Source organism: Rhodamnia argentea, chromosome 3 (genome assembly GCF_020921035.1).
Source record: "Rhodamnia argentea isolate NSW1041297 chromosome 3, ASM2092103v1, whole genome shotgun sequence".
In the NCBI taxonomy this organism is placed as follows: Eukaryota; Viridiplantae; Streptophyta; class Magnoliopsida; order Myrtales; family Myrtaceae; genus Rhodamnia; species Rhodamnia argentea.
Window position 1 is genome coordinate 5,766,410 of NC_063152.1, and position 25,688 is coordinate 5,792,097.

Sequence of the window (25,688 nt, forward strand, 5' to 3'; positions counted from 1 at the left end):
GATTCCTTTTGTCGGGGTTTGAACGACGGTCATTCTGGCCCCGCCTCAACATGTTGTCTCCAAAAATATTGTACGTACTGTTTTTAAGTATTCTACTCATTGATAAAAAATACTCGTTTGCCTTCAACTAGAATGTACCCAATAAAAAAGAGAATATATAAAGTGGCTACTCCTTTCAGCAGAAGTTGCTGAGCTTATGCCTTTTGTTGACTAGTTGGCAGAAAGAAATAAAAAATACTTTCTTGACTACAATATACCATTCACACTGGAAATTGCTTATGCCTCCTCTTTTCACCAGGTCCAATTTCATGGCATCTCAATATCCCAAGGCCAAGGTAGACCAGAAAGAGCATCAGTAAGATCGGTTTGCATTCTACCCCAGTCTCAGAAAAACAACTTTATTTGATATTGTGTTTGAAGGCTCTCGCCCAATATTACTTATGATCTAAGATACATGAATGTCATCAGTCAAGATCATCAAAAATCCAAAGTAAACATAATTTAAAAGGTGTATGCTGGCCTTTAAGAGAAGGAATCTTTTCTGTGTCTGCTACTACATTTAATTATCTTTTTGAGATGGCTTTTTCATTTTTCAGCACTAGAACTCTTCTGGGTGAAGCTAAGAAGACTTTTCTTTTCCTCCTTATAGCTTCAATCCTTTTCGATTTAGCCTTCTTATGACCTATACGAATTAAAAATCACAGTCCTCGTCTGCATAACAGGAAAGAAGTTATGGTTCTAGTACTGTCTTCAACTGTTGATATTTTTACTTAAAATTTATGTTCGTCGCGACTTCCTGACCCCACGAGGTATATGGTACCATCAAAGTCCATGTTCAGTGCTAGTCGACAGATTATGAAAGACACACGGTGCGGCTTGACTGCGAAAATTGTAGAAATGGTTGACTACAAGACTCATTGATTTTTTGCAAGAATTGGTTCCGTCCGATCATGCCTAATGTGAAGAAGAGGACTATTGGAGAAAATAACTCTCAACAGGAAAGCAATTCCAAAAATTGCTCTCGACCAGTCAAGCAATTCTTTTACTCTTGGCAAATGTCGTGAGAGCTTCCAAAGTTGATAAATTCATTTTATTTTTCTTTGTATATAGGACTTTATCTTTCCACACATAAAGGCCGTATGCATAACAAATTTTCCTGCTAATGTTTTTCCATAAATCACTATCTACCATTTAAATTTTAAATACATATAAGAAATAACAATAAAGTATATTCTTCATGGTTTTATAGCTTACTGCTTACATGCATATCGATCAATTTTTTTCCAATGGAAGAAGAATCCTAAAACACCGACGCTCCTATGATTGTCACTGGGCCCTCTTTAAATAATGCCATCATGCTTGTATTGATCAACAGTTGCGTACCTACCTTCAAGTTAACATCGTTGAAGTATCCCTTCTAGTTAGCTCAATTTAATTCTCTACTCCTAGGCTACGATTTAATGGGCATGTATGTTCAAACTTTTAACAAGTAAAATATTTTCAAAAACCAGATTTCTCAACTCGATTTCTGGATTCAAGGATTTGATTGTATGGGCAAGCAAATTCTCTCAAATCTCTGATGCTTCAACCTCAATGGCTACGTTGTCTTTATTTATCAATGGCTAGTTTGGAGATTGATCCTTGAGATGATTCTATCCAATGGGAAGCTTGGATGTCGAGAAGTTTATAAGGAGCACAAGGCACGTAGAGTGAGTAAGATCAAGAGTTCGACATCCATATTTCGAGAGACCTATACATATTCTAAGTAATTTTTTGAAGGGTGTTGTGCAGTGTTCAAAAGTGCATAGAGTGAGAAAACTTTGGATAGAAGCAACACTCGTTTCTAAATTGAAGTGATTGAGTATAAGCTATCACATGTTACTATAATCTCTAATTTGATTAATTTGTGTAATCCAACCAGTAGGCTATTAGTGTGGAAGAGTGGACGTAGCATATTCACCCCCTCTAGGTGATAGTGTTGGCCAATAACAACAGTGCTACGTTGTGAGAGCCATCTCTTGACCGTGTTAGAGCCACCTCTAGAATCACAATTGTGCAACTATGTCTATATATATCGATGGGATTACGTATTAGGTATAAATCATTTGATAGTAAATGTTTGATACATTATCATTAGCAATTTTTATGTCTAGAGGAAGTGGTGGATTCCGTGCGGAGGCGGTAATGTGTTTACTTGGCATTGTGGAGGCTGATTTACTAACAAAACGGTCGGATTCATCTAGATTGGGCAGAATCGGAGATGGAAGTCCTGGAACAGGAGGGTACAGCGGAAGCTAAGTGGAACTTGAGATATTACCCTAGAACTCTTGTTGCACCTATTCCTTGAAAGCATTTACTTTTAAATTTATAGAGTTACTAACTTTTCATATAGAAAGAAGGGTAGAAGGACACCTCAAGTGTCAATATTTGTTTACGACCCTCAAGTGAGGACCAATATTTTTTGCCGGCTCACTTAAGTGCCAAATCAGAGAAAAAACAATCACTTAATTGCCAACGGCGAGAAATTTCCGGCCAACTAATTACGTGTCATTTATTTTTAACTTAATTATGTGATGATTTAAAAAAAATAGGTCACGTGGTGTCCATGTAGACTGGGTTGGTGTAGTATATGTTTTTCTCTTTTCGCTGAATTATTAGTAACGCGATATTAGTTATCATAAGATATTTCAACAAATTTAATTTCTTGAGATTTTTAAAGTCAAATTCGTTAGATGTACGGCAATACTCTTTAAATTAGCGAGGTGGATTGATGATGACTCTAACCTTGCATTCTGTAACTTTTTTTTTTTTTTTAATCTCAATATACCAATGTCAATTCAAAACTCAACTCAATGTCTTCACAACTTTCAAATATTGAAGTAAGATGTCAATCTAAACGTAAAATACAAAGGATTTTTTTTTAAATATCTAATAAAATAATGTGCATTCAAACTAAAGTGAATGCGACACATTTTGTTTTGCACCCTATCCATCACGGTAGTCATGTTAACTAGGGAACGAGCCTGTTGAGTAATATTTCTATCAAAGAGAGACTCGAAGCACCAAAAAAAAAAAAAAAATGGATCCTCCAAATTCCCAGCTACCTACTGTGGTTCCACCGGCAACTTCACCGGCGACAGCACCTACCAAACCACCCTGACCACCCTCCTCTCCTCCATCTCCACCACCAACCCCTTGTCCCTCTCCTACGGCTTCTTCAATGCCTCCACCGCCGTCTCCGGCGCCTCCCAAACCTTCTACGTCTTTGGCCTCTGCCACGGTGACTTAACCGCCAAGAGCTGCCGCGCCTGCCTTGATGTCTTGGCCTCTGACATCAGCCGCCTCTGCCCCTTCCAGAAGAAGGCACTCCTCTACACTGGGAGCTGCATCATCCGGAACTCAGACGCCTCGTTCTTCGGCGCAGTCGTGACAGACCTCATGTACGTGGCGAGAACCTCCGACAATGTCTCGAGCCGATACACTTACGCAGCAGCAATGACGAAGCTGCGAGAACCTGCATGATATTTCGATTGTGATTAGAACCCATCGTCAAAGGAAAAGAGAGGCTAAAGCTTGCTTTATTTGTGTGTGATCGTCTGTAAATGAAGCTAGTCAGAATAACATTAAATAGCAATGTTAGACATCCTAAGAAACTTTATCGAATTTCTCTTATTAGGTGTTTGAAATGAATGGAACCCGTGTATCAAAATGAACTAGATTCAATCACCAGCGCCTGAATAAAATATTCAAACAAATAAAAAAAAAGTCCTAAGAATGAAGGACGATGGATTCGATCACCGTCACCGGAGATGGTGACCAAACCCGGTGACAACTACCGGGATTGTTGTCTCTCTACCACAATGGTCCTCTAAGAGAGACAGAGAGAGGGGATAAGTACACCGTGAGTACCATAACTTGTGTACGGCGTTCATTTGAGTGCTAGAACTTTCAAAACGTTCACTTGAGTGCCATAACTTTCAAAAATCGTTCATTTAAGTGTCACAACTTTCAAAAATCGTTCACTTGAGTGCTAGGTCAGCTTTTCCGGCGTCCACGTTAGCGATGATACTCAAGTAAACGATTTTTGAAAATTATAGCACTTACGTAAACGTTTTGAAAATTATAGCACTCAAGTGAATGCCGTGCAAAAGTTATGACACCGATAGTGTACTTATCTCGAGAGAGAGATCAAAATCAATTGGGGTTAGAATCCATAGCAACCATCCTTAGGGTCACACTAGTTTTTTCACTAGCACTGATCAACTCGATGCAAAATCCAGGTCAGAAATCAAAGTTTCAAAATGGTGCTCTCGTATATTTTGCTTCTGAAGTGTCCCGCAAGTTTCTTCTTGGTGGTTGCGCTGGTTCTTTCATTGGCTGAGGAACCATCTCAACCTTAATGAGCAAGATGAGCAAATACCAAGGTTGAAGTCATTTTGTCGAAAGCCCCGAACCTTCGACTTTCTCCCCATAAGGGACAGGGAACTCTAGTGAAAGGTCCCATCGATTACGGTGGTTGTGTAAGGCAAGAGACAAATTCTCATGTCCGGTATTTGATGAATCAAAAGTGTAACGTTAATTAGGGTTAACAGAGATATAGAAAGTGTAACTAGTTACCCTGCAGAAGATTTGCAAGATTGCATTGGCTGTTTCTTGCTCTAGTCTGTTTCTGTAAACCATTTCACTATTTTTACTCTGATTTCCGTAAGAAATTCAGAAAAGTAATGAAATTGAAGTCGAAAAGGCAATCAATTATCCCTAAATACATAAAATTTTACAGTATAATGCGACATACTCCAAATCTTATTGGACGGATATCAGTAGATTGACAAAATCCAGAAATCCATATAACTTCCCCTTGAGTTATCATAGAACGACGTGATGTATTTTGTGATGCGTATTTGTTCCTGTTATATCTTTGCAACATGAGTTTCGTTTCCATATCATAAACATAATGTGCCGGTGCTCCCGAATGTTTGGACGTCCGTGCTATAGAAAGAATTGTTCTAATCTGAGCTGCTACCAATCATGAATTGCGACTTCAAACTGGATTAAATGCATTGCTTGATGTTGGCAGGAAATAATTGTGGTTCTATGGCAGAGTCGGTAGTTCTCTTGGTGATGGTTGTTGTCCCTGTGTTTTGCTTTATTAGAAGGAGAAGAAGTGATCCAAGGAAGGTCACATCTAGTAAGTGGATTTATCGATTATTTTGTGTTATCAAGCTTAGCATGAGGATTAATGTTAAGATGCATTCACATTGCATTGTTATGTGTTCAAGAGAATGTAGTGAGACGGCCTACCATGGCTCCGATGGATTTGAAGCTCCAGAGCCAAAGCGCAACCATCTCAACACCGACATGGCCTGCACATCCGACGGATGCCAATGGTGAAGAAATGTCTGATGGGATAAATCGAAAGTGAGGCTCACGCAAAAACTCACAACTCAACTCTGCTCATGAAGGAGGAGGAGACCGAAGATGGATTTTCAATATTCTATATTTAAAATCGATTCACCCATACCAAAATGGTTACAAGATAAACCTATTTATAGACTTGATTCATGACTCTTGAGATACTCTAAAAACATGAACAAACGCATGTGTATACATTGCATTTGCTATACATCGGAATATGAATCAACTCTTAAGAGACTCAACTAATAATGACTCTTAAAAACTACACAATAATAAGGACAAGTCTTGGTTGGTGCACTAGTTCGTGCATGTGTCTTAGGAGTCTAACGGACATCCACACGTTGATGCGCTCCACGAAAGTCCGGATTGCGACCTGGCTTGTTTGCTCATTCTTGTTTGTCATGTTGTTTTTCATATTAGCTAGCCAGTGATGGTGGTGTTGAGGAGTAGTGGACATGGATGGTGGCTAGCGTGTACAGGCGGATTTATGATGGTGACACAGCCAACACTTTTCTGAAGGAACCGTAGTATAGATATGGATAGCGATGGTGGTAGTATTTGGGAGTGGATACCTCTTGTTACCCACCCAGTAGCCTACGTTGATGTTTGACGATCTCAGATGTACCTAACTGGGTATAATGATATATAAAATCAGGTGTTATGGTACATGTGGAATGATCTTGTTATTACATGTGTAGGTAGTTAAACCCTTAAAGGCCACACCCTATAGCCGTGCGTCCTTGTTGATTGTGTAATGAGGCCTCATGAGTGATTTTTGTTGGTCTTCCGCATGCGCCACGTAATATATATGAAAAGATTAAGAGAAAAACGCGAGTAGGTGACGACTTGGGACGTCACATCGGAGCAGCAACGGGAGTGAACGATGACCGAGCAGAGGCAGCAGTAGTGCGGGGCAGCAAGGCTTCGTTGGGGATGTTTCGACCGAGAGAGGCTTCTTGGATTTTACTACACTTCCCGCTGTTTTCCTCTCTAATTTTCTAAGCAGAATTTTCTGTATTTTGTCCCCCCAAACCCTAGACATAGTAGCATCATTATTTTTAGGCACAAACGTTGCAACTCAGGGGCCTGGAATTCTTAATTATCCGCAAAATAAACCCGAAATCAAAATATAATTTGAATTAAATTCAATAGGACCAAATTGTGTTAAATTGAGCCTCATGCTCATTGGAGAATTCGGCTAGGCCCTTTATATGGGCTAGTCGAATTGTCCCAGCCCATTGTGGGCTTGATTGCTTTTTTTTTTTTTTTATTTGGCGGGCCTAATTATGCCTTTTACAATTAATTGACATTTATTTATTTATTTTTTTGGGTCAGATATTGACATTTAATTAAAAAGCCATTTTTTTTATTAAACACGAATGGGCTAACTCCAGCTTGAAATAGGCCTTGAGGCCTTGCAATTTTTGGCACCTGCTTCCCTTTGATTGCCGAATTCAGCTTTTGTGCTCTGGTCCGTCCGTGTGTCAATTTTAGCTCTAACTTTCACTGCCGGTCCAATTGAATGCAAATGTTAATGCATATAGAAATTTAATTCAAACTATATGAATTTTAATTAAATACTAAGATTAGTCTCTAATTTTTTATGTAGATTTTTCAAAGTAACTTAGCCAAAATTTAGGTGTTAATAAGTACTTAATATGATTTTCTGATCTAAACAGCTATCCTTTCCAACTCCTTTGATGAAAAAACCATCTTATCTTATCTTGCAATTCTTGAACAATTTCTCATTGTTATCCTCTCTCTTTCCATCCCTTTTTACATGAACTTCTTCATGGAACTAGTGAATTATTAGCAAGGGTGAGTAACAAGAACTTTAATTTAATATACTAACCAAAGTTAGGTTCCCATTCAAGAAATATAAAAAATCGATGGATTATTGGATTTACATTTGAGAAATAATAAATACAAATAATTGATCTAGTTTGTTCCCCCAAGAAACAACAGCCGAATCGGAAATCACTAATACCAATTTTATGAAATAAGAAATCAAATCGAAACAGATGGTTGGTTCAGGTCGGAGCGGTTCCTAGTTCGATCGGTCCACCTTGGTCAATATGATGTGTTACTATCTTAGGTAATGCACATCGCCGAGAGGGGGCCGACTCCCTAAATGTATTAGCGGGGGCCATTCGACAAAGGCAAGTAGCAAATGCTAATATCGGCGCATGCCAGAGGCGGTCAATCGCAAAAGCGCGTGGGCGGTGCACACCACCTCGAATCAGGGCGATGTCCTCGGAGGCGTGCCACCCATTGTTTTGCTCATCCCGATGAGAGGGGTCTGAATATGTGACCAAAATCAATGTTCATCGAGCAAAACTTTTGAAACCGGGAAAAAATCAAAAGTTCTAATACCAAATGTAAACCATGGAAACGACCCCCAATATCATCATAACTAGAATCTAGAACTTTAACGGAGAAAAGGGATTCGTGCACCTAATTTAGAAACCATCATTCTTGATACGGATTATCGATGATCCAAAACTCAAGCGCTTCTCCTTTATTGGCCCATGTATCATTGGCTCAAGGAGACTGTCCCTCATGAAACCTGATGTGAGGTTATTTGTGCATTCATTAGGAATAGAGAATAGACTTGAACGCTATTTATAGAATTTCTAGCCTATCTCTCTCATCATGGGTCAGGCTCAACTCGGCCCACACAAGGCAAACTCATGGTAGACTTACTAAGAATATTTATGTCTTACTTTATTAAACCAATGCCGTAAAACGATAAATTACAATCTCAATTAATGTAACCAGAAAAAAGTCTCAACGAAACACAGTTCATCCATTCGTCAGCAATCATTCAATTTGCAAATTCTTTGGTGTTCATTTATGAAATCCTTTATGTTGAATAATTGCTCAAGAGACTCTTTGGTCCTCAGTGGTCTGCCATATTACTTTCCATTCCCACTAGCACTACCGGTAAAGACTCGACAGAAGGCATCAATGCTTTTCTATGATAGCTGCAAAAGAAAAGAGATCCCTTTTCCATTATAATCGCAGACGACGGATACTTCGTAGAAAGGAGTCTTTGCTTTTCTATTTGAGTCGATGCTTCCTCGAGACCCGACTTTCTCACCCGTCGCCTTATTATACTTTCAAAACACAGATAGGCAGTAAAAGAAGACACTTCTTTTGCGAGACCCCAAAGTTGCCCCTTGAGAAACACGACAAGTCTGCAAAAGTTTAGTCATCCGTGTTGACGAGGTTTGTGTTTGTGCGTGTTCCTTTTTTTATTTTTCCCCGCTGAGGCATTAATGAGTCGTGCGATTTTCATAATCAAAGAGAGACTCGAAACGCACCAGAAGAAAATGGATCCTCCAAATCTCCTTATCTTGCTCCTTCTCATGTTTGCTTCCACCACAAACGCCCAATTCCCGGCGAGCTACTGTGGTTCCACCGGCAACTTCACCGCCAACAGCACCTACCAAACCACCCTCACCACCCTCCTCTCCTCCATCTCCACCACCAACTCCTCGTCCCTCTCCTACGCCTTCTTCAATGCCTCTGCCCCTGTCTCCGGCGCTTCCCAAACCCTATACGTATTTGGCCTCTGCCGCGGTGACTCGACCCCTGAGGACTGCCGTGCCTGCCTCGATTCCTTGGCCTCCGATATGCGCCGCCTCTGCCCCCTACAGAAGGAGGCACTCCTCTATACCGGGGACTGCATCATCCGGTACTCGGACGCCTCGTTCTTTGGCGCACTCACGACAGAACCCACTTACGTGGCGGGGGCCCCTGGCAACGTCTCAAGCCTGGACACATACGATGCAGCGATGTGGAAGCTCCTGAACAGTCTGTGGCCCGAGACGGCAGGTGGCGGCTCTCTGAGAAAGTACGCGTCCGGGAACCAACTAGCAGGGCCTGACATGATCTACGCGTTGACACAGTGCACGCCGGACCTAACGGAGCAGCAATGCACAGACTGCCTACTGATAGGCGCCCAGACGGTGAGGGACTGGGACAGTCTCACAGGAGGACGGTTCATGGTGCCAAGTTGCCTGATTCTGTGGGGGATCAATAATCAGTTCTTCAACCCGGTCAGTGTGCCACTTCCACCGCGGCCGCCGCCACCACCGACACCGCCATCGCGTAAGGCAGATGTGCCACCTCCATCACCAGGTACGTTGGCTCTTGTTCAGGAGTGAGGTACCAGCGTTGGGGTCTTTTTTGTTTCTATAAAATTATGTGGGTTTCTGGTGAGATTTACACAATCAATTTTTCCGTGTGAGCTAAATCTACAAGCTCTATAAACCACACGAGTTTTTTTTATTGATATATGCTCAGTAGATTATGTAATCTTTATTTTTTTTTGGTCGAAATTATGTAATCTTTATTGAATAAATGCTTTTTGGCGAAAAAGAAGGTATCGGTTGCTCAATATTTTCCGAAAACAAGAATATATGTTTAGGTTTCGTTTGCTTCGCAAAAAATGTGACATTCATTAAAAATGTTCATTTTCCAAGAAAATAACAATGTTTTCCTATATTTGGCTGAGACCCGAAAATACTGGAAAATATTTTTTTGTCGTTTGGTTAAAAATTGCTAACGAGGACGCTAGTTGCCGTACATGGCATGCACGGCTTCCCCGACGTGGATAAATTTTATAATATTTCAAAAAATCAATTTTTAATAAATTTTTACATTATTTTCTCTTTTCTCCCTTTTGTTCTTTTTCTTCTTCTTCGTCCACCAATCACCAGACCTCAACTGCAACTGGCTTAATTGTGTTTGATTGTCCATAAATGAAGCTAGTCACAATAAGATTCGTTAGCAATGTTAGATATATCTAACAAATTCTATGGAAATTCTCTAATTAGATGTTGAAATAAATGGTTCCCGTGTATTAAATGATCAACATTACCAATCAAGGGAGTTTCTGTAAAATCTCTTATTACTTATAGGTCCGATGAGAAATTGCTTCATATTTTTTTTATATCTTATACTTTGGTCTGGCAAAATGCCCAAAAATAAAAATATTCCGACATTTTAAGTTTTGACGAACATAAGGTAGGATGAAATAAAAAACAAAATATTCAGATAATTATTTTTTTTTTAAATAGACCTAAGACTAAAGGACACCGATTCGATCACCGCCACCTGAGATGGTGACCCAACCCGGGGACGACCACTGTGATCCTGTGATTGTTGTTCTCTACCACAGTGGTCATTTCAGACAGAGACTTAAAATTGAAGTCGAAAAGGCAACCGATTATCCGTAGAAACTTAAATTTTAAAGTATAATGTGATGTATTCCCATTAGACGAAATCTGGTGGGATGGCAAAATTCAGAAATCCGAGTAAATTTCCCTTGAGCTATGGGAGAACGGGCCCGATGTATTTTTTGCGTCCTAGTTTGTGGTGCGTATCTGTTTTTGGTATATCTTTCCAACGTGAGTTCTGTTTCCCCAGTTGTAATGGCGCTTTAGAAATTTCTCCAAGGTACGATTTTGTTATCAGTGAGCTATGATCATAAACATAATGTGCTTTTGCTCTTGCAGTTGGAAAGAGCAATTCAACGAGGAAAGTGATCATTGCGGTGGTCACAAGTGTTTTTGCACTACTCGTCGTCGGTGTTGTCGTGCTCCTGAAAGTGAAAAGGAAGAAGAAGCAGCCCAGACAAAGTGTCAAAGGTGAGTCCTTATCCTTTTGCATTGGAACAGCAACTGTTCATGAGGGTTTGTGGTTTATTAGTAATGGTTGCTGGTGCAATTATGTATACCGAAAGTTTGCGAAACTTTCATTACGAAAAGATAATGATGCTTGCTCTGGATGACCGCGTTTCGTCTTTCTAGGTGAAGTTGTGCTTGAAATTAGCACGGCGGAGTCGCTGCAATTTGATTTCAGCACTATCAGAACCGCAACGGATAACTTCTCTGATTCCAAGAAGCTTGGACAAGGCGGTTTTGGTGCTGTTTACATGGTAACAATCAACAAAGCACAACCTCTACTCCCTTGTATTCAATATTTAAGCAACCAAATAGTCAAAGACGACATCAATCTGACAGTCTTCGAAATGCTTCAATGTACCAATCGATACTCACAAGGATCTAATTTGGTGAGATTTCAGGGTCAGCTCTCCAACGGACTGAAAATCGCAGTGAAACGGATGTCGCACAATTCCAGCCAAGGGGAAGTAGAATTTAAGAATGAGGTCATGTTGCTAGCTAGGCAACAACATAGGAACTTGGTCAGGCTCCAAGGCTTCTGCCTGGAAGGAGTCGAACGGCTTCTCATTTACGAGTTTGTGCCCAATTCGAGCCTTGACCAGTTCATATTCGGTATGTTTCTCCGTAATCATTTGTGACATCAGATCCTCCCAAATGTTTAATGGACACCTTATAGACTGTGATTTGACCAAAATGCCTAGATTCCCGGAAGCGTGTGAATCTCAACTGGGATAAGTGTCACAAGATAATAATGGGTGTTGCTCGAGGGATGCGTTACCTACACGAAGAATCTCGACATCGTATCATCCATCGGGACCTCAAAGCCAGCAACATCTTGTTGGACTCGGACATGGATCCGAAGATATCAGATTTTGGTACGGCGAGACTGCTCAAGTTGGATCAAACTCATGCGAAGACAAAGCGAATCGTGGGGACCGAGTAAGTGCCACGATCTCCTACAGCTAATGAGTAGCAAAACAACAAAGCAAACCGTAGAGCTAATATGGTGAACTTATTGTGATGCATAGCAGATATATGGCGCCAGAGTATGAGATGAACGGAAAGTTCTCGGGCAAGTCGGATGTATACGGTTTCGGAGTGCTGGTTTTGGAGATTGTGAGTGGTCGCGGGAACAATCACCACATCGGCAATGACATGGAGGACCTTATAAGCTACGTGAGTATAAGAACATGCCTTCTCATTTTGCATAGTATTTGGGAGATGAATCTGCTCAATGTTTGTCGGATCTTTGCGGGTTTGGAAGAATTGGAGGGAAAGATCAATATCGAACATCATCGATCCCTCCATAGCTTCTGGTTCGAATACTGGAATTGTGAGGTGCGTCCACATTGGCCTGCTATGTGTCCAAGAAAACGAAGCTAGCCGGCCAACGATGGCCTCAATTTGCCTCATGCTTAGCAGCCCCTCAGTTGCTCTCCAAGTGCCGTCGAGACCCGCATTCTTCATTCACGGGGCCGTGGTATCTGATGCGTCATCCACGCAGGATTACAGTTCAAGAGTATCCGAGGCGGAGAGATCAAGAAGCGAATCGAACCAGTTCTGAAAAAAATGAGGCCTCTATCACCGAGCCGTACCCACGGGGCCACGGTTGCCTTAGAAAATGGGTTGTTAGCGTACCCTGCACATTGCTTTTTGCCTTTGTTGTGGTTTCCACATCACCAAAAGTAGCTTGATGTTTGTCATTTTGAGGAGTTATATGGCTTCAAAGGCTTGGGATTAAATCCAGATTCATAGAAGGTTGGAAGTGAAGTGTACTTAGAAAAAGTCATGCCTTGCATACATAAACATCAAGCACAAGCTTGTTCCCCGACCCAAAGATTCTAGATCCATTGCTATTCATAGAATCAATTCTCCGATCGTATCCCATTGTAATGATAATTCTCTTTTCCTAATTTCTATGTGAATCATTGCAACATACGAAAAAGTTATGTGATATGTGGTCCAGAACTAAGGCTTAATCTCACTTGATCCGATCACCATCGCATCTTTGAAGATTCGATGTAGATCCTCGAAAACCTATAAAATCTGCAGTTTATTTGGGTCTAGTCAATTATTTAGTCTTTTCATAACACATGTAAGTTTCCTGCACCTAATTTGTTGAGTTTCTGTCCTGTGTAATGGGACTACTTCTTTCCTCATCTTATGCATCAATTTTCGTCTTGTTATGGATGTATGGAGGTACTTGTTCTTTCTTCTTTGACATTCGAAATATGAACTTTGAGATTGATAGATATTAACTTTCCTGCATAATTTTCAGGCAGGCTTAAAGCTAATATGTATTCAATCAAAGCAAAAATCGAAGTTGTTATAGTTTGAGTAGAAAATAGGTCACAAATCTGTTCAAACTATACTATAAATACTCCTAGATATTACTATTTTTTGCTTAATGCTCAAGTGATATATGGAGCCAATTTTTATGCATCAAGCTAAGGCTATTTTCGATTTAGTCAAAGACTATCTATATGTATGTCCACGCTGAGAGAATCGTAAGGAATTAGTTTTTAAGATATAGCCCAAAACAGTTATATCGAGCAAGAATCGAACCTATAATCCCGACGTTTTTCGGATACAATATTTTACCAAAATTAAGGTTCTCCTAGGCCTAGCAATTAATAAGACATTGACTGTTCATGAGACTTGAGGAGGGAAAATTGTATAAAAAGTCTTATTGTACGGCAGCTAATTCAGTATAAGCTTTTCAATTGTGTCAATTTAGATCTAAACTTTTTCGTTGTATTAATTCAGTCTTAAAGCTTTTTATGATTTACCAACTTAGTCCTAAACCTTTTAACGATTTGTCAATTTTGGCAAGAATTCGGCGACGTGGCAATTTAGTCAGCATCAACTGTCTTAAGTGGCATGATCATTGCTAACATAGACTATTATTGCAATTTTTCATTTTCTGAGTTTTTTTCTTTTTTTTTCTCTTTCTTTCTTTATTTTATTTTCCTTTTTTCCTTTAACCCCCCACCGGGTTAGCCATCCCCGAAACTCATCCATGGTTGGTGAGGTCATCGACCTCAGGTGAGAAGCGCCCTCGCCTGATCTAGTAAGTTGTACCTCGCTCGAAGACGACGAAAGGAAAAATAAAAGAAGAAAAGATTATCCACATCAGCACCTGTTTGACACATAGGATTGCTAGCGCTAGGGGTTAGAAAAAAAACCAAGATCCACCCAAATCGGACGGACCGAACTATACCTAACTGGCTAGTTTTCAGTCGTTCCTAATTGAGCTTCGGCCGAAGGTGTATCTCCAACAAGTGGTCCGATTGACCACCGTCGGCATCAAATGATTGATCGATCCGAACCCGACATGAATTACATTGAAAAAAAAGATGGAATTTAACAATCGACACGATTCCTTAAAAATTAAATCTCCTATTCCATAATTTTAAGTGCCAACTGGTTCATCACTTTTCATGCATATCTGTGTCCTCAACTATGAAGAACCGACACGTGAAGAAGGCAACCGCATCAGTGTCGGACACGTATCGGACACGGACACGCGTCCGACAGGCTCCGATACGCGTCCCACACGCGGTCAACGCGTGTCGGAGGTCCGACACGGCGTCAACGCCGGTGAGACGCGAGTCGAAGAGGAAGGAGGGAGTGGAAAGTACAGATCTGGACATGAGAGAGATGATGAAGGAGAGAACCGGCGACCGCAAGTCGGTGAGGAAGGAGTGTGGGGAAAGCGCGGATCTGGAGGAGAAGACAGAGTGCAGAGTTGTAGGTAGAAGCAGAGGCAGCGACGAGTAGAAAGCGAGTCAGCGCCACTCAGCGCTAGAGCGAGCAGAGAGCGAACGCAGGAGGAGAGACGAGGCAGCTAAAATCACGGAGGTCGTCGTCGCCGTCGCTTGCTTCGCGAGACAGGGAGGTGGGGTTGACGCAAGATGAGAGAGAGCACTGGGAAGACACAAGATGAGATGAGAAGATGAGAGAGGAGAGAGAGCGTTAGCGTGGGGAACGAGATCTTTCCAAAAAGTAAAGAGAGAGTGAGGAAGGGCGACGATCTTTTTCAAAAAGTAACGGGTGAGGGAGAGTGGGGCAGCACAAAATCAGAGAGAGGGTTGAGATCGTTGGGAAAACGCAAGATGAGAAGATGAAGATGAGAGAGGCATTAGCGCGGGGAAGACGAAAGATGACAAGAGAGAGAGAGAGAGAGAGAGAGTTCAGTCTGTGTCTCATCAAGTCATTTCGGGAAGCATCCTTCGGTCAAGTGATTCATTTTTCTTTTTTATTTTATTATCTTTTTCCTTGGTTGGCTGAGCTTAAATTACGGGATGAATCACAGTAGAAATTTATTTTTTTGTAAATTCTCTATTTTTATAAAATGTCATAAAAATAATAAATTATCTTTGTATATAAAAAAATATTTATTTAATATATAGCGTGTCCCAACGTGTCGAAATTTTTTATTTTTTGAAAAAAAACGTGTCGGCATATCATGTAGTGACGTGTCCTATATTGTGTTCGTGATACATAGGTCCTCAACCATGAAACTAAAATCACGCGTTGTCGTTGCGTTTCCGTTGTCCTTGCGTAAAGACAGACTTCGTGGAAAGGAGTCTTTGCTTTTCTACTTCTTCGAGGAATTTCTCGCTGGTTGTCTTTTTCATACTTTCCCGAGACAGAGAGGAGAGGCAGTTAAAAAGAGTCGATGGCTTTTCGAGAGTCGAAGGTTGCCCCTCGAGAAACGCGATAGCTCTGCAGCAAAAGCTTTTTTTTTTTTTATCCGGGTTGGTGTCGTATATGTTTTGTCTTTTTGGCTGAATTATTGAACACAATTTTTTTTTTTTTTTTGCACCCCTGTTGAAAAAATGGATCCTCCTAGTCTCCTTTTCTTGCTTCTTGTTCTGATGTCTGCTTCCACCATGAACGCCCAATTCCCAGCTACCAACTGTGGTTCCACCGGCAACTTCACCGCCGGCAGCACCTACCAAACCACCCTCACCACCCTCCTCTCCTCCATCTACACCACCAACTCCTCGTCCCTTTCCTACGGCTTCTTCAATGCCTCCTCCACCGTCTCCGGCGCCTCCCAAACCCTCTACCTCTTTGGCCTCTGCCGCGGTGACTTAACTGCCTTTAGCTGCCGCGCCTGCCTTGATGCCTTGGCCACTGACATGCGCCGCCTCTGCCCCCTCCAGAAGGAGGCACTCCTCTACACCGGAAACTGCATCATCCGGTACTCGAATGCCTCGTTCTTCGGCGCAGTCGCCACAGAACCAACGTACGTGGCGAGAACCTCCGACAACGTCTCAAGCCCGGACGCTTACGATGCAGCGATGATGAAGCTCCTGGACAGTCTGTGGGCCGAGGCGGCAGGTGGCGGCTCGTTGAGAAAGTACGCGTCGGGGAACGAATCGGCGGGGCCTGACATGATCTATGCGGTGGTGCAGTGCACGCCGGACTTGACAGAGCAGCAATGCACAAGCTGCCTAGTGAAAGGGGTCGAGACGATCAAGGAGTGCTGTGTCAGGTACACAGGAGGACGGTTCATGGTGCCAAGTTGCATGATCATGTACGAGACCAATCATCGGTTCTTCGACCAGGTCAGTGTGCCACTTCCGCTGCCGCCGCCGCCATCGCAGGAGGGAGATGTGCCGCCTCCACCACCAGGTATGTTGGTTCTTGCTCAGCAGTTAGGTGCACGCCTCCGTCGCAAAGAAATTACGAGGCCATAATTGAAATATTGGTGATAGGAACCCGCATGAGATCTTTGATTATGACTAGAACTGGTTGTCAAAGGAAAGAGAAGCCAAAACTTGCCTTAATGTTGTCTGATCGTCCGAAAATGAAGCTAATCAGAATAGGATTGATTAGCAATGTTAGACATGTTGAAATTGTTGTCCTCATCGCTTGACAACGGGTTCTACATGTTCTTTATATTCATGTGGTCGCCCTACACCTACTACATTAAGCTTTTGGGTTGAACTTTCTAATAAGACATACTAATAAGTTTTCTCAAAATTCTCCTATTTGGTATTGAAATAAATAGGACCCTCGTATTAAAATGATCGACAATCAATAAAAAAAATCAACATCACCTAATATTAGCAATCAATGAAAAAATCAACATCACCTAATAAGAGAGTTTTTGTGAAATCTCTTATTACTTATAAGTTCGATAAGAAATTCCTTCATGTTTTTTATATGTTATATTTTTTATTGGCAAAAAATAGACATATTCTTACGTTTAAATTTTTATGAACATAACATAGGATGGGGTAAAAAATAAAACATTCAAAAAAATTAAAAAAAATGACCTAAGACTAAAGGATGGTCGATTTGATTACTAGTGTAGTGTTGTTAATTAGGGTCAACAGGGCCATAAAAAGTGTATCTAATGCTGTTCCGCATGTAACTATTGGTCCCATATGGGCACATGGGGAGCGTCTAATGACACTGCAGGAAATTTGCAAACTTGCATTGGGTATTCCTTGCTCCGATCTGTTTCTGTAAACCATTTCACCGTCTTTACTTTGATTTCCATAAGAAATTCATGAAAGTAATGATATTTAATTCGAAAAGGCAATCAATTACACCAAAAATACTTAAAATTTTAAAGAATAATGCCACATATTCCAAATTTTACTAGACAAAAATTGGTAGGTTGATAAAATACAGAAATCCGTATCACTTGCCCTAGAGTTATCATAGAGTAGCTTAATGTATTTTTCACATCGTAATTTGTGGTGCGTATATATTCTTGTTATATCTTTCCAACATGAGTTTCGTTTCCGCAGTCATTATTGCACTTTAGTAATTTCTCCAATGTACTACTTAGTGATCACTAATCAGTGAATAATGATCATAAACATAATCTGAAATGCTAGAAATCATGAATTTCAACTTCAAACTAGGTTAAACGCATTGCTTGATGTTGGCAGGTGGTATCTTGAAGTCATTACGAATTGTGGTCGTTGTGGCAAGTTCGACAGTGCTCTTGGTGATGGTTATTGTCTTCGCGTTTTGCTTTATTAGAAGGAGAAGAAGTGATCCACAGAAGGTCTCATCTGGTAAGTGGATTTATTGGTTGTTTTTTGTTCTGCATTTTAGTTGTTATGGAATGATTATCAATCTTGTGATAAGGATTAAGTGTTGTGGGAGAGAGAACGGTGTGAGTTTGGTTAATGTTAAGATGCCTTCACATTGGACTGTTATGTGTTCAAGAGAACGTAGCAAGACGGCCTACGATGGCTCCAGTGGATTTAAAGTTCGAGAGCCAAGGCGACACCATCTCAACACCGGCACAGCCTGCAAATTTGACAGATGCCAGTGGTGGAGAAATATCGACCACGGCCGTTCAATGCTCATCACAGGCATCAACAAATGAAGCTCAAGACGGATCGACACAAACCATTTCATGCCTCATCAACAACATGTAAGCCGATGCGAGCTACTGTGCAAATTGGTTTGTGCTTTTGAAAGGTCTAAACTCAAGGTAAGTTCCTTAAAAATATAACCAGAGACTATAGATGTAATAAATTATCGGAGTTATAGATGCATGGACGTTGTCTAAAAATTCATGGAACACGTAGCAATTGAAAGAGATCCGAAATGGTTAATACTCAAATTCATGCTTTTGATGTATGAAGTGTGCTTTGAAGAGTCAATTTTTTTTAAGAATCTATTTCAGGATCGCAGTCACTTCATCATCGGACATGATGTACAAATCAAGCTATTCAAGTTATTTACTAGCTCCTCTCCTCTATAACTTTATTCACGGCCTAATATAATCTCCGAAAGACATTTTTTTACGTTGCTCCACGCTAACATAACATTATGTTTTGTTAACGTCTTCTCCCAAAGGAGTGCAGGGAAATAGCAAAACTAAGAAAACAAAGTTGATTTGCTTATTTCAGATGTAATGCTGCTGCTCGACCACATTCAATCATTCATGAAACTTTTAATTAGCATGAATCAACATAACATGAACAATAAACTTGAACGAGAAAATCGAAATACGTTGATATGCCCATTTCTAGTCAAAACGAGAAAAAACCAGAAAACACATCTCTCCCTCATCATAGCTCCCCCCGGGGTAATATACTGGTTAATAGCAAACTGGATATCAAAATTGGGGTCATAGTTACACTTAGGCAAACTTACCAAAAAAGTATCAAACATATTGTAATTGTGTTAATATAGTCCTAAAACTTTTGCAATTGTGCCGATTCAGTCCATCCGACCCATTTTGGCCAACTAGCACTAATGTGGATACTGGTCGGCAACATACTGTTTTAATATTATTTTGAAATTTTTTTTCTTTATCTTTCCTTTTTTGTCTTTTTCTTTTCCTTTTGGGAAAATACCACCAACAACCTCAAACTATTGCTTCTCTAACACATTTACTGTGAACTTGCTTTTGCGACGTCAAAGCCCAAAACTACACACGTTGTGACCTAAGTAGCACCGACACCGACGCGCAACACACGACACAACACGACATGACACAACGACACATTATTTCTAAGAAATAGAGAATTCCGACACGTTGGAACACGTTATTTATTAAATGTATATTTTTATATATGCATGATAAATTATCATTTTTACGATTATTTCAATCAAATTAATTTGATTTAGATTCACAAAAAAAATAAATGTATAAATAGAAGCTTAGAATTGATCCCGCATTGACAGTGAGGAAAATAGATAAAAGCAAAATGACATTAGAAGATGCGGACTAAACCCTCCAACAAATTGTTACGTTCATGGGAACAATTACAGCATCGATCAAATGCCTCAAGATGAAAGGATTGGAGACAGACTTGGACGGCCGATTTTAACGATTCCAATTCTAGGCTTTTGTTATTTTCATTCAGCTGTTATTTTGAGGTACATTTAGCAAAACATCAAAAAAAGAAAGAAAGAAAAAACAGAAAATTCCACAATTTAGTCTAAGACCCTAAATTGACTATCGAAAAACAAGGAAAAAAATTGTGAAGGAATAAGAAGGAAATCAGAGAGCTCAACCAGCTAGAGGTGAGGGCTGGCAAGGTCCTTACCCATCCCTGGCGAAGCTCGAACTCGACAAATTTTGCGAGACTAGCCGCTAGCCGGGCACTAGCGATGTCAACCTTGCTAGCCTAGTAAGGCTTGACCTCACCATCGCTAGGCGAGGTTGGCCTTGCCAATGGCTAGACGAGGCTTGTCCATGCCAGATCTAACGAGGGTCGAGCCTCGCTAATGGCAAGGCAAGCTTCACCAGAGGTCGACAAGGTCGACTTAGCCGGCCCTCTCCCGTGGCTAGCCACCGAGTCTCGACGACCGACTAGATGAAGAAGAGAAGAAAAAGAAAGAGAAAGAAAAGAACAAATAAGAAAAACAAAAGAAATATCATTAAAAATTGTTCACGTCACTTCAATTGTGTCACATAGGACGGATGCCATCTACATCAGCGATTTTCGGCCAAAATTGGCTGGATAGTGTTGATACCTAATATTTTGGAGCTCCATTTTTATCATTATTTGCATAGAAAATTAGGGATTGGCCCCAATCCCTAAACAAAAATATTAATTAGCTTGCGTACGGTTTTAGGAGCATGGAGCGTGCAAATAAGCTTGAGGCATTAAGCCTTTTATCGCTAAAAGCCCACAAGGATTAAAGAATTTAGCCCATAATTGATTGAACGAACAAAAAATCCTAGTTTATTGTTCTAAATTGGTGCTTTAGGATTCATAATGGGTGCTGGAGAATTGGAAGTACACGGCCAGAGCTTGGGAGATGCGGCCACAATGCACACGAGCAAAATGGCGAGCAAATCGTAAAGAGAAGCGAGCTTCTTATCATTTTCAGGTATTGATAAAATGTTGTTCTAAAATTAATGTGAATATGTTAAACGGATATTGCTATTAAAATGTGAAATCACTAGATTAATAAACGCGGAACAATAAATAAAAAAGGGGATTTATGTGCTTCAACCCAAAAGTCTGATACCTACTCTACGGGAGAGCCATCAATAAATAACCTACTAATAATCAATGAATTATGAAGTTACATTTGCTCACGCTCTTGAGTGTTTTTCATAAGTAGATTACACCCAAACCAACATTGTGTATCAATAAAACAACCCAAGAACCCACTTTGCACAAATCACCCTATGACCCTTTTGGATGGAGATCTCTTCATACAGCTTTGAGAAGTTCATTATGCAGCTCCAGCAAGAAAAGAGACATCGGGTTTTAAACAAAATACAAGTCCTCCCAATGGATCAAATTATGTACATGGCTCAAGCTCGAGAAATAATTTAACAAGATCTATAGCCTCTGTCAAATGTACATACTATCTTGAAGTGAAAACATCTGCATCTTAAAGCTACATATTCGTCCTTAACCCTAACTTTATCTCGTGACTAATAGCCAACCATGGATCGACATTTGGAGCATAGGAGATCAAAGTACTGTTCATCCATTAATTAGCAATCATTCAATTTGAAAGTCCTTTGTTTTTCATTTCCGAAATCTTTTTATTGTTGAATTATTAATCTAGAGAGTCTTTTGTCGGCATTGGTTTACCATATTATATTCTCCCATTCCCACTAGCACTACACGCTAGACTTCTAAGTGTAATATTATGGAATAGGAGATTTAAGTGGAGTGTTCGTCCTGCCAAACAAACTAATATAAAAATGTCGCGTCAGTATTATTTTTTGGATTTTTTTATTTTATTGATATAGCGGGTCAATTGAAGTCCGCATCAGCTTTCACACGTTTCAACTAGTTTACTTCCAATGCACTCCCCCACATAAAATTAATGTACTTTTTGAGTACCCTCGACAAAACTTGAAACAGCATCTTTAGAAAAGGTTCTACGTTGCTTGGTCATTGCCAGTTGTCTTTTGCTTTTCTATTATACTTGAATAAGACAGAGTTGACAAAAAAAAGAAAAGAAGAATCAGACAAAGACTCGGCAGCAGGAGTCGATGCTTTTCTCTTATAATTGCAGAAAGTCTTTGCTTTCTATTAGGGTAAACGCCTTCTTCGAGAATCGAACTCCCCGTTGCTGGAAAATCGCCAGTCAAAGGAGCTGACACTTTCTTCGAGACTCCAACGTTGCCCACCGTAAAACACGGCAACTCGGCAACAACAATGCAACAACTCCGCATGAATGTCTCATTTTCTCAGATAAAAAATTGAAATTGACTTATTTCAAATAAAGACATAAAATTCCCTCTTTATTTTAAGAAAAGGCTTAAACAAGAGCATTTTTAGTCATTTTATTTTTTTTCCTTTTTTATTTTTTCTCTCTTGTTTTCCTTTGGTTTTTTCCCTTCATTAGCCGGCCGACTAGACCACCAACGAGGGCTAGGAAGCCTCACATGGGGCCATTGAGGGCGAGCAAGGGATGGTCTCGCCCCACCTAGGCGCGGTGGGCAAGGCGGGCCCTCGCCCAAATCTAGCAAGTCTCGCCTTGACAGTCCCGGGAGAGGCGACCTCACTTGGGCAAGGAGAGGTTGTCCTCACTATTTTGAGGGGTTGGTGCCATGGAAGCAAGGCCCTCCTCAACAGCCGTGAGGCAAGCCCTAGCCATATCTAGGCGAGGGCTCACCTCGTCTATCGCGCCCGTGAAGGGTGAGGTTGTCCCTCATGGCCGTCGAGGGAGGCCTCTCCTCGATGGCCCTAAGCGAGGCAGCCATCCGTCACCGGTGGCGTAGCTGGTCAGCAAAACCAAGATGAAAATACAAAGGAAAAAAAGAAAGAAAAAGAGAAAAGAAGAAACGAAAAAAAAAAAAAAAAAAAGCAAATGACGAAATGTCATTGGTCAAGTCCTGATTTGAAACAAAGAGAGTGGCACTTCAAGTCTTTATTTAAAATAAGGTTCACTTAAGGCCCTTATTTGAGAAAATAAGGGTATTGCAGTCCTTATTTGAAAATTTCCTAAAATTGGTGATCCGGGTTGATGTGGTTTGTGTTTTTTTTTTCTCCGTTGAAATATTGATGACGTGATAAAGTTTCATAAGATGTTCCGATAAATTTACTTTCTTAAGGTTAAACCCACCCTTCGTCCATGTCGTGCGACTTTTATATTTGCTCAACTCAAGTTCTTTAGGTCATTTAGTATGACAATGCTCTTTAAAAATGGTATTTTTGGCCAAATTTAGCGAAGTGGATGATGGCTCTAGCTTTCATTCATTAAAATTTTGTGAGATATAACTTTGGGCCACGCTTTTCGAAATAACTTAGTCAAAATTTAGGTGTCAATTAGTACTTAGTATGATTTTCTGATCTAAATGGCTATCCTTTCCAACTCCTACGACGATAAAACTACCATATCTTCTCTTGAAATTCTTGAAGAATTTCTAATCGTTGTCCTCTCTCTTTCCATCCCTTTTTCCACGAATGGGCTCATGGCTCATCACCAACATATAAGACGACAGCTGCTGTTCATATTAGTTTATGCTTTTGAAATGTCTTCGTCAAGATAAGTTCATTAGAAATCTAATAGGTGAATATGCTGTGGAATTGTGTAATATAAAATTACAACTCTCGTTAATTTTTATAATATGAGGGTATAGAGAAACACCCTGCAATGAAGATGAAATAGTTAATACTTAAATTCAAGCTTAAGTATATGCAATTTGCTCTAAAGAGTCAATTTTTTGAAGAAAATATTTCAAGATTGTAGGTATTACTTCATCATCTCACATGATGTACAAATCAGGCTATTCAAGTAATTTATTAGCTTCTCTCCTCTATAATTGTATTCACGATCTAACTTAATTTCTGAAAGACATTTTTTTTTTTTTAAATGTTGCTCCACACTACATAACATTTATGGGTGATTGGTTGGCGGTCCGGTCAGGTTCCACCCAAGAACCAGGAATCGAACTAAATGATCCTGGGATCGAATGTTCTTAGGACGGGAAGACCGGTTTGTTCCGGTTCTCAAGCGATCCAATGAAACCGGTGAATTACTAGTAGGGGTGAGCAACACAAATTTTAATTTTAATATACAAATTAAAATTAGATTTCCATTCAAGAAATGTAAAAAGTCGGTGAATCATTGGATTTACATTTGAAAAAAAAAAAAAAATAAAAATAATCGGTCTGATCCGGTTCCCCCGTGGAAAGGGAGCCGGATCGAAAATCACCGATACCAATTGTTGCTCAAGAGACTCTTAGGTCATCATTGGTTTGCCATAGTATATTTTCCCACTCCCGCTAGCATTACACGCCAGGCTTCTATTTTTAAAATTATATGATAGAAGAATTAATCATCTGTCGAGAAAACAGCATTTTTATTGCAATCGCAGAAGCCGGAGACTTCGTAGAAAGGAGTTATGTGATTTTCTTTTAGAGTCGATGCTTCCTTAAGACCCGAATTTCTCGCCGGTCGTCTTATTAGACTTGCAAAAGACAGACAGACGGGCAGTAAAAGAAGGCAATGCTTTTTCAGAAACACGACAGCTCTACAGCAACTCTGCAGAAGTTTGGTAATCCGGGTTGACATGGTTTTTTTTTTTTTTTTTCCGTTGAATTATTAACGAGTCATGCGATTTTCATAATCAAAGAGAGACTCGAAACACCCCAGAAGAAAATGGATCCTCCAATTCTCCTCCTCTTGCTCCTCCTCATGTTTGCTTCCACCACAAACGCCCAATTCCCGGCGAGCTACTGTGGTTCCACCGGCAACTTCACCGCCAATAGCACCTACCAAACGACCCTCACCACCCTCCTCTCCTCCATCTCCACCACCAACTCCTCGTCCCTCTCCTACGCCTTCTTCAATGCCTCCGCCCCCGTCTCCGGCGCTTCCCAAACCCTATACGTATTTGGCCTCTGCCGCGGTGACTCGACCCCCGAGGACTGCCGTGCCTGCCTCGATTCCTTGGCCTCCGATATGCGCCGCCTCTGCCCCCTACAGAAGGAGGCACTCCTCTATACCGGGGACTGCATCATCCGGTACTCGGATGCCTCGTTCTTTGGCACACTCACGACAGAACCCATGTACGTGGCGGGATCCTCTAGCAACGTCTCGAGCCTGGAAACGTATGATGCAGCAATGTGGAAGCTCTTGAACAGTCTGTGGCCCCAGGCGGCCGGTGGCGGCTCGCTGAGAAAGTACGCGTCCGGGAACCAATCAGCTGGGCCTGACATGATCTATGCGTTGACACAGTGCACGCCGGACCTAACGGAGCAGCAATGCACAGATTGCCTACTGGTAGGCGCCCAGAAGGTGAGGGACTCTGACAGGCTCACAGGAGGACGGTTCATGGTGCCAAGTTGCCTCGTTCTGTGGGGGATCAATCACCAGTTCTTCAACCCGGTCAGTGTGCCACTTCCGCCCCGCCGCCGACACCGCCATCGCATGAGGCAGATGTGCCGCCTCCATCACCAGGTACGTTGGCTCTTGTTCAGGAGTTAGGTACACAGCGTTTGGGTCTTTTTTGTTTCTATAAAATTATGTGGGTTTCTGGTGAGATTCACACAATCAATTTTTCCGTGTGAGCTAAATCTACATGCTCTATAAACCACACGACTTTTTTTTATTGACATTTGCTCAGTAGATTATGTAATCTTTATTGAGTAAATGCTTTTTGGCGAAAAAGAAGGC

General features: G+C 40.9%; 2 protein-coding genes and 1 pseudogene across 5 annotated transcripts in view; all 3 read left to right on the plus strand.

Annotated features, from left to right (window-relative positions):
* Nucleotides 1–2,184: 2,184 nt before the first annotated feature.
* On the plus strand, nucleotides 2,185–3,522 carry LOC125314304 (cysteine-rich repeat secretory protein 38-like). The gene is made up of 2 exons (XM_048276266.1): nucleotides 2,185–2,282; nucleotides 3,141–3,522. The coding sequence occupies exons 1-2, from the start codon at nucleotides 2,185–2,187 to the stop codon at nucleotides 3,520–3,522; spliced, it is 480 nt and encodes a 159-aa protein (XP_048132223.1).
* A 5,228-nt stretch (nucleotides 3,523–8,750) lies between these two features.
* On the plus strand, nucleotides 8,751–12,799 carry LOC115727873 (annotated as a pseudogene).
* A 3,186-nt stretch (nucleotides 12,800–15,985) lies between these two features.
* Nucleotides 15,986–25,688, plus strand: part of LOC115727874 (cysteine-rich receptor-like protein kinase 44) — a 268,503-nt gene continuing 258,800 nt past the window's right edge. For all 4 annotated transcript variants that reach the window (XM_048276938.1, XM_048276937.1, XM_048276940.1 and 1 more), the window contains exon 1: nucleotides 15,986–16,748. In XM_048276938.1, coding sequence (XP_048132895.1) covers nucleotides 15,986–16,748 — 763 coding nt within the window. The remainder of the gene's footprint in view (nucleotides 16,749–25,688) is intronic.